This window comes from Dipodomys ordii, unplaced genomic scaffold, assembly GCF_000151885.1.
Source record: "Dipodomys ordii isolate 6190 unplaced genomic scaffold, Dord_2.0 Scaffold17, whole genome shotgun sequence".
Classification (NCBI taxonomy): Eukaryota; Metazoa; Chordata; class Mammalia; order Rodentia; family Heteromyidae; genus Dipodomys; species Dipodomys ordii.
In genome coordinates, this window is record NW_012267233.1 from 11,038,332 (window position 1) to 11,048,056 (window position 9,725).

Below are 9,725 nucleotides of genomic sequence, written 5' to 3' on the forward strand. Positions count from 1 at the left end.
GCGCTAGCCTTGAGCTAAAGAGCTGAGGGACAGCGCCCAGCCCAGAGTTCAGGCCCCACTACCGGACCAAAAAAAAAAAAAAAAAAAGTTGGTATGAAAGAACTTTTTTGAGTACATATACAAGATCTAATACAAACCTCAAAAAGTTGGGCTGGGAAGGTGGCTCAGTGGTAGAGTGCTTGCCTCACATGCATGAGGCCCTGGGTTCGATTCCTCAGCACCACATAAGCAGAAAAAGCTGGAAGTGGCGCTGTGGTTCAAGTGGTAGAGCGCTAGCCTTGAGCTGAAGAGCTGAGAGACAGTGCCCAGGCCCAGAGTTCAGGACTCATGACTGACCAAAAAAAAAAAAACCTCAAAAAGTTAAACACAGAATTACTATGTAGTCAACAACTCTACTGCTTTGTATATAGCAAAAGGAACTGAAACAGGTATGCAAACAAACACCCATGATTCTCAACACACTATTCACAACAGCCAGTTGTGAACGGACACTAATGAACGGACAAACATGTTGTGACATATCATGTGTGTGATGGATTCAACTATAAAAATAAATGAAATGAACAGAAAAAATCATAAACTATGCACATATGACTATATAAGATGATGCTAAGCAAAATGAACCCCAAGATAGGGACACAAGAAGTTTTATCTTGTTGCTGTTGTTTTTAATGTACTTATAATATACTATGTGATTTTTTTTTTTTGGGTCCGGTCGTGGGGCCTGAACTCTGGGCCTGGGTGCTGTCTGTCCCTCAGTTGTCAGCTCAAGGCTAGCACTCTACCACTTGAGCCACAGCGCCACTTCCGGCTTTTTTCTTTTTGCTTATGTGGTGCTGAGGAATCGAACCCAGGGCCTCATGCATGCAAGGCAGGCACTCTACCACTGAGCCACCTTCCCAGCCCCCTATGTGATTTTTTTTGGTCGGTCATGGAGCTTGAACTCTGGGCTTAGGCCCTGTCCCTCAGTTCTTCAGCTCAAGGTGAGCGCTCTACCACTTGAGCTACAGCGCCACTTCCTTTTTGTTTCCTTTCTATGTTCTTCCCCCATGATATAACCCGTTTTCCCTGTATTTGATTCTGGTGCTTGTTTCTTGTATATACATTTTACATTTTTCTAATTTGGAGAAGAGAAGGGAAATAAAATGCTGAAATAAGGATACAGGTTGACCCACTGTAACAATGAGATGTACAAGACACTAAGTTGAAAATTAACTTTACAACTTTGGTATGGCGAGGGGGGAGGGGAGTTGAGAATGTGGAGGACGGGATGGTAGGGGAAAAAAACAAAGGAGGGTGTAACAAAGCTCGATAGGAAATGTCCTCACTACCTTACTCATGTAACTGTCACCCCTCTGTACAGTATCTTTACAATAAAAAATACATATTAAATTTAAAAAAATAAAAATAAATGAAATACTGATACTTGCCACACCATGGATGAAGCTTGAGAGAACATGATGCTGAATAAAAGAAGTTAAACATGAAGTCACATAGTTGATGACTCTATTTATAGGAAATATCCAGAACAGATAAATCCACAGAAAACAAGATAGTGGTTGTCAAGAGTATGGGGGTTGGGGGGAGAAGAATGGGAAGCTCAGTGAGGTAGAGGGTTTCCTTTGGAGTGATGAAAATGTGTTGGAATGAGGTGATAATTACACAATACTGGCCTTACTAAATACCACCAAGCATAAGCAAGAAGTTGAAAAAGTAGCGTAATCGTGGTCTCAAGATACACTTTGCCCTTCATACCAGCTACTACAAACATTTAGCCTCTACTTGGTTTCCTGAATCTCCTGTGATAAGGCCATTCCTCTCTACCAGCTTCCCAGGTATCTCAGTACCTTCAGGCCTCCTGTTCTGGAGGAGATCCTGCTTTTTCTCCAATTGCCAGGCCGTGGGGCAAGCTCAAAGCAAAGTACACTCTGCTTTCCCTGTGGGAGAACACTTCAGTCAACGCATTTCCATTGAGGTATTGCAGCCAGGAAGATGGATTTGCTGCAGTTCCTAACATCAAGAAGTGCCCAAGTTTGTCTGATCTGGGGAAGGGAAGGAGGATAACAAAATAGCGAGACAAAGGACGAAGAGTGAACTAATGCAACAGTAATGCTCGAAAGACACCATGTTGGAAATGAACTGTACAACTTGGCAGGGAGGGGAGTCAAGGGGGGAGGGAAAGAGGGAGAAAAGGAGGGAGGGGGTAACAATGTTCCACAAGAAATGTACTCATTACCACACACATGTAACTGTAACACCACTGTACATCACCTTCACAAGAAAATTAAAAAAAGAAAAAAAAAGTGCCCAATAAAATAGCAGGACAAGAATGGGACAAAATGATGTGGAGAAAGGGAGAAAGTACAAACCTTATGAATGGGTAAGGCAAAGTGGCCAGGGTTATGGGGCTCTGAGTAATGGAACCTAAGGTGGAGGGGTGGGAGACAGAAGAGCTGCAGAGCAGAGAAAGGCACTGCCCACAGGAAAGCAGGTCTTCTCCAAAAGGACTACATGGGGATTGGGCCTCAGGCACACAGTAAGCATCAGGTAACAGGCAGCATGGGAGGGCTGGGGGGCTGGGCAGTACCAGGGGAGACTTCCTGCAGGCTCCTGACCCCCATTCCATGCCACTTCACCACAGATGACCAACACAGGCAGAAATCCCCTATTTTTAAAATGCTTGGGATTCAAAAGAGTTTCAGATTTTAGATTTTTTTTCTTCAGCTTTTAAGAATTATTTGCAAAGGTACAAAGAGATGGCTTAGGAGGAGACTGAGTCTAAACCTGACTTGTGTCAAATATACCTTCTAAACATGGCCTAAAAGTCATCTTGTACAATACTTTTTGTGTGCCTGCTTTCTGACCATGACCTATCAACATGGGGTCAGGTGTGGAGTTTTACTCATGGTGTATTGTAGGCATTTCAGAGATTTCAAATTTTGGAGCACTCGAAGACTTCAGATTTTCAGAATTAGGGATGTCCAACTTGCCTATGTCTTTCTTCTCCTCAGACTGGGATCAGATAGGTTCTGCATGACTACCAAGCCGAAGCTCCAGGGAATAGCTGCCAGTTCTGCACACACATTGGGAGCACGGGGGAAGGCAGACCGTGACTTTAAAATGAATGCACATGACACACACTGCTCTCATTTTCTACCATTGTCTTAAGGTTTTCTGGGGTCCCCACTGCACCCTTCCAACACCACGCACCTTCCACCACACAGCAGCTTGACCATACCCACACGTGGCTTGGCCTCTCTTCAATCCCCAACCTCACTATCTAACACACTGTCCTACATGGGGTAGCTGCCTAACACTGTGTTCCCTCAACTATATTCTAGTTTGCTGAAAGGTGGAGATTACACATTGAACCCACACAGGGCACAGCACGGCACATAAATACTTGAGAAGTTACACTTTAACAAATGAGATCAGGAAATAGGGTACACAACTGGGAATGTTTTATCCAACCCTATGTAATGTGTCTATGTCGTTTCATCTGGAAGCAATTTATGATGTCTGTGACTTTTTTCACGTATATTCAGGTTGCTGGGGATGGAAGCCAGAACTTCGGATATGTGTGCTACCACTGGGCTATACGTCTCAGCCCTCCAGTCTGAAACTTGCAGCCTACCCATTCTCAGGAGGTAAGTTAATCATGATATAAATTAAGATCCAAACTCTACTTAAATAATACTCCCAGGTGAGGGTCTATTTCCCAAAGCCAAATAAAACATCTGAGTGGTTTCATGAAGACACTGGAACAGATATGTTTCCACCACTTATATACCCTGCAGGAAGGTTCAGCATGGCAGTTCTCACTACATTTCCAGACCTTGGCCTACACTCATTCCCGATTTATGCCATCTCTGAAAACACCTTGCTAGCAGCATAGATATTTAAGCAGCATGTGTGAGCCGCATGCATGTTAGTAAACAAAATCTACTACATAGTAATAAATGGACCAAAAAACAAATATGGAAGTGTAAAGGTATAAAAGTTGCTTATTCTATAAGCAAATATAAAAGTATAAAAGTAGCTCACTCTGTAAGTTAACCCATAAGCTACCCCATATGATGGGCTAGTTGGAAATTAAGTTAGGGAGAGGAGAGCAGAGGGCTTAATGAGTAAAAGAAGACAGTCATTCGTAAGAAATGAGTATCTGCCAACGCAGTTGCGCAGGGACCTAGTTCTTGAATGAGAGGGAAGGGGAAAAAAATGAATCCATCACAGACAATTAGATACTAACTAGCTGGCATTAATTACCTGTTAATACTGTCGTTTGCTAGCTGGATGCCATAGTCTATTTGCAGCACTGTTTTGTAATCCACGTATGCTTTCCCATACTGCTCTAAAGTTTCATAGGCCATTGCTCGTCGCAGGAGAGGTTTCATGGAAAATGGATGGAGCTCCAGAGCCCTACACAAAAAACAATAGTATTGCATATGATTCATCTTGGAAACCATTTTCTTTTCATTCTCAGCTGATTATATATACTGCATCACCAGATTCTCAATCGAGTATCTACATATTGGAGATTTCATCCCAGAGACCTGGCAACACAGCAAACAGGAGAGTTAACCAAGTAACAGTGCAAAAAAAAAAAAAAACAGATCAAGCAATCAAGTTCATATTAGTTCCATTGAACCCAGTATCAAAGCAAGTTTCCAACTGGTTCATATTATTGTAAGATTAAAAGGAACATTTTTACTTGCATCCGTGTATTTAAGACGGCATCTCAGTACAGAACCACAGAACTGTAAGTAACATTTTGAAAATCACTTCTCTAGAAAGGTGTTAAAAGTACTATATGCATAAATTGTGTTTTAATGTTTCATATCAGCATTTTAAATTTGGTTCATGTCCTCAATTCTGGCAAAAACTTAACCACTGTTAACTAAAGTAAAACCTTGTTGTATATGATACAGCATCATTTTTGCCTTCTCTCCTTTTCCACCCTTTCTCCTTTATTTTTTCCTATCAGGGCCAACTTCGTACATTTTGTAACATGGAAATAAACATAACTCATATTTTTTCAAAAAAAAGTCTCATGATAGAACAGAAGGAGATTAGGAACTAAACATATGCTGATTTCTTAGAAGTCATGAAATTTTGTGCGTTTGTATCTCTGGAGTGCTTTCCGTATCACTGAAGATACATACAGCTTGAGGTTATATTCTGGTTTTGTTTGTTTTGGTGGTTCTAAATTTTAAACTCAGGACTTCACGCTTGCCATAAAGCACTCTACTATTTAAGCCAATGGGCCCAGACCTTGATTTTTTCTTTTTCTTCCTTTAGTTATTTTTCAGGTAGAATCTCCTTTTGCCCAAGGCTAGCCCCAGATCTAGATCCTTTCTACCTATGCAACCCATGTAGTTGGGATTATTACAGAGGCAAGCAGCACACACACACACACACACACACACACACATGCACACACATGTGCGCACACACAAAGGTTTGCTGAGATGGGATCTAGAGAAACCTTTTGCCAGAGCTGGCCTCAAATCGCAATCCTTTCAATCTCCACCTTCTATGTAGCTGGAATGACAGGAATGCACTATCACATTCAGCCTTGAAGTAACTGTTTAGAGCTACTTTAATACTATCTGAAACAAACATACAACCAAAAGACTATTTATAGGGCTCATGCCTGTAATCTAAACTAGTGAGGAAAACCTCTTAGACTCATCTCCAATTAACCACCAAAAAGCAGGACATTGAGCTATGGCCCAAGAGGTAGAACACTAGCCTTGAGCAAAAAGAAAGTTTAAGGACAGTACCTAGGCCCTGAGTTCAAGCCCCTGGACGAGTAACAAAAAATAGACTTTATGTGTGAAAACTAATAAGCTTTTTGTTGAACAAAATGATGTGAAGAAGTAGAGAGGTCCTTCATGAAGAAACCCGTAAGAGTCCATGGCCTCTATGCCCACACCACACTGTCCATGTCAGAGATTGCAAGTTTGCCTTTTACTAACCTGTATAATATTAGCTGTTTATATGTGCTGTTACTTTCCAGGCAGCACAGTCTCTTGCCACTCAGGTATTAATAGGTTTATCGTGCAGGTGAGGTTACTCAGGTTACTGTATCATGCAACCTGTCAGGTCTTTTGAACAGAAGCTTCCTGTAGGCCAAGTTCATTGCCTGTCCTGAGCATCATTACTTAGCCAGGTTCCCAGCCCTACATTAACACCTTGCCATGTGAGACTCAGGAAACACCTCTGAGGGAGCCCTCAGATCTACATTCTTCCTACCTCCTACTACTCACAAGCACACAAGCACACATGCCGCCCATGAAGAAACTGAGTCACCTGCCACCCTTCCCATATCTCCACATCACCTTCAGCTGAGATCTGGACTCTGTGCCTCAGAAATGACTCCAGGGTTGCCACTAAACTGAAGTGGCTTCATTGCTTCGGAAAACAACCAGTTTCGCTGTGCCCAAGTTGTAAGCATTGTGAGTTATCTCAACAATCCCCATTTGTGTTATGCTGGCTTTTTACATTTTGTTTTCTCTCCTGGGCATGTGTTACTTTGGTAATTAACGTTCTTATGAAAATGAAATTAAAAATCAACTAAGTCTAAGCACTAGACACTGGACGCCTGGACATCTGGATGAACTGTCACATCACAGGCTTAAAGCCAGCGTGGGTTACTGCAGAGGACAGTGTAACTACACAAATACCTCCAGATCATGCACACTTCCAATACTCAAGGTGCCCTTTATCCAACCACAATGGCCCCAACTACATTGGGCTCTAAACTTCATGAAGTGGAATGCTTAATTTTTTGGCACTTCTTAGCACAGTAAATCCAACAGTTATTGGATCTTTTTTCCCTTAATCTTGAAAATGAATATGAGATTTTGAATTTAAATTCTATTGAAGAAAAAAATACACCCAATCATAAAAACAAACACAGATAACTTTTCAACCAGAACTTACTCAAGACCTAACAAGTCTCCCAATTTCATGGCTTCTCTAGCATTAAAATAACTTTTGAGAATTCCAACTTTGGATAATATCACCACCCTTTGGGCTCCCTGCCCATCCTGCTGGGCCTCATTTGCCCGCTATCAAGGAGACATTTAAGTAGGTCGGCCTGTATGCAAGTCAACACTGACCAGCACAGCAAGATTCCTTGGCCCAGCACACAGCTGTTACCTAAGGATAGCTATCTAAACTGATGCCCAGCCTCCCTCTCTCACCTCTCTCCTGTCCTCTCGCCCAGAACCAACCCTACATCTAGCTTCCCTGGATATCAGCCTGCAGTCTCATCTTTTATTTCATCCCAATTGACACTGAAACACAATTTTAGCCAGAATATGATAGCTCCTTAAGCAATTTCACTTAACGTCAAAGTAAGGCTACTTCAGTCCTAACTTTAAAGGTCTCAAGTGTTAAGATTGAAGTCAGAGTCTTGCTCTGTGGCCCAGGCTGGCCTGGAACTCAAAATTCTCCTGTCACAACCTTCTCTGTGCTAGAATTATAGCTGTGCAGCACCATGCTCGGCTAGAGGTCTCAAGTTTATGCAATTTTGTGTGTGTGTGCATGTGCACACGCTGCTCCTGGGCTTGAACTCAGGGCCTGGGCATAGTAATGAGATTCTTTTTCTCAAGGCTAGTACTCTACCATTTGAGCCATAGCATTACTTCCAACTTTTTCTGAGTGGCTTATTGGAGATACAAGCCTCAAGGACTTTCCTACTCAGGTTAGCTTTGAACTCTGATCCTTAGATCTCAGCCTCCTGTGTAGCTAGTATTACAGACATGAGCCACCAGTGCATGGCAGAGGTCTCAAGTTTTAAGTAAGGAATCCTGACTTCACTCACTACAGGTCCTGAAATTAGTCTATGGATAATGTATTAGAAATGGATACTTGAGCTTTAAGACTATTGGCTACCATCTTAATGTGCCTGATATCTAACAAGTCTTGTCAGTTAGTTATAGGTAGTGGTAGAGGTTTAACAAGCTTTCAGATAAAAGGGAAAAGGAAAAGCGCCCAGATTTGTGGCAGGTGCCAGTTTTCTTGGGATCAGTACTTGTGCCACGGCAGATTTCAAACTACCAACTTGACACCATCCAGTTCATAAAGTCCAGAAAACAGAACAAATCGCTAACACGCGCCAGCATCACTGTAGATGTGGTCAAGTCAAAATATAAACATAATTTGTGTTAAATATGTATATGTAAAATTAGCCAAAAAAAAAACCAAGTTCCTCAAGCTTTCATTTATACTGTAGGCACAGATCTATACAGAATTTACCCACACCAAGTAAACTGGTAATGCCAATGACAGAAATATGTTGTTAATGTAAGGTAATAAATAAATAGTTCCTCTTAGAAACAGAGTATCCACATAATTCACTGTCTGGTTTAGGGCTTCTGCAGTGTACTGGGGTGATCTTTAGGTAATTACATTAAAAAAACAAAACAAAAAAAACAGGAGAAAACTATGGCTGTATTAGTCACACCAGGACACAACTTCTTATTTTTTCAGAAGAACTAATAGTCACTTCTTGTCAAAGGGATCCTGTGGCAGGCTCATCACTTAATGACTAAAGAAAACAGTATGTTCTATTCATGCACCACTCACTCACCCTGTCGGGTAACTTACTGAGCACCAACAACAGTCCTGCCCTGTGAGGAGTTGAAATCCACTGCAGTGAATGGTATGAGGACCTCTAGGTGTGACCCAGTGTCATCACAGCCCTGCGGATGGCCGGGAGCCTGAGGAGAGCAGGCAGGCAGGGATTGCTAAAGGCATTCCAGGCTTTGAGTTCAGGGTGAGCAAAGGCCTGGAGAGCAGGGAGGGGAAGGGAAGGAAGTGGTCCAGAAAACTCGTTTGGGGAGCCAGCTGGTGCCAGCATCCTTTACAGTGATCTCGAAGACTATACTGAGCCATTAGGTACCCTCTGGAAAGGATCCGAGGAAACCAAGTTTCCAAGATAAGCCATTCCGGACTTACAACCGGATTAGCTTCTCTAGAAGCTCAGAATGGTAAGACGGAGCACGAATCAGGGAGGGGCAGTGCCTGCACTCTGGGGAGTGAAGCTGACAGATTTTTAATTTTATCAATCAACTAACACACCTCTCCAAACTGTCTTTAAGAAGTTAGGCCCCCTAGGCAGGAAATTCAGATTATCATCCGCGCCTGCCTTAGTCACTCGGAAATTGTAAGGATTCTCTGACAAAGCCAAAAGCCTGCAGCTTACCTGTTACAGTCTTGAATGCAATCGCCGCAGTTTCCTTCCTTTAGGTAACAGGCTGCTCTATTTGAATACAAGATACTTAGGGCATCTGCACACTCACTTCCTAAAATCACAATTTAATACAGTTAAAGCCAGTAGCCAAATGACAGAAATCACCCGCGGACTGCGACAGCGGTCCGGGTGGCACTGCAGTCCCGCAGCCTTGCTGGGCACTGCGGAGCCCCGCGGGTGCGCGGGGGCCTGCCTGGGTCCCACCGATACTCGCCGGGGCCCTGGTCCCCGGCTGGGCCGCCCCCCCCGCCCCCCGCCCCGCGAGCAAGCGGCGTTCCCGGGTACTGCCACCGGGCTCGGGTCACCAGGTGACCGGGAAGGCCGCGGGGTGCGCAGGGCGCTTGGGGCTCACCCACCTGCGGGCTCCAGCTGCTCGATGGCCGCCGCGTACCTGCGGGCCGCCTCGGCGAACTGCCCGTTCTTGAACAGCTCGTTGCCCTGGTTCTTCAGGCCGGCGGGGTCC

General features: G+C 43.6%; 1 protein-coding gene across 1 annotated transcript in view; it reads right to left on the minus strand.

Moving 5' to 3' along the window:
- Spag1 (sperm associated antigen 1) overlaps positions 1 to 9,725 on the minus strand; it is a 58,507-nt gene that overhangs the window by 15,530 nt on the left and 33,252 nt on the right. The window contains exons 10-12 of the mRNA XM_013012391.1: positions 9,619 to 9,723; positions 9,215 to 9,314; positions 4,267 to 4,419 (exon numbers count right to left, since the gene is read on the minus strand). Coding sequence (XP_012867845.1) covers positions 4,267 to 4,419; positions 9,215 to 9,314; positions 9,619 to 9,723 — 358 coding nt within the window. The remainder of the gene's footprint in view (positions 1 to 4,266; positions 4,420 to 9,214; positions 9,315 to 9,618; positions 9,724 to 9,725) is intronic.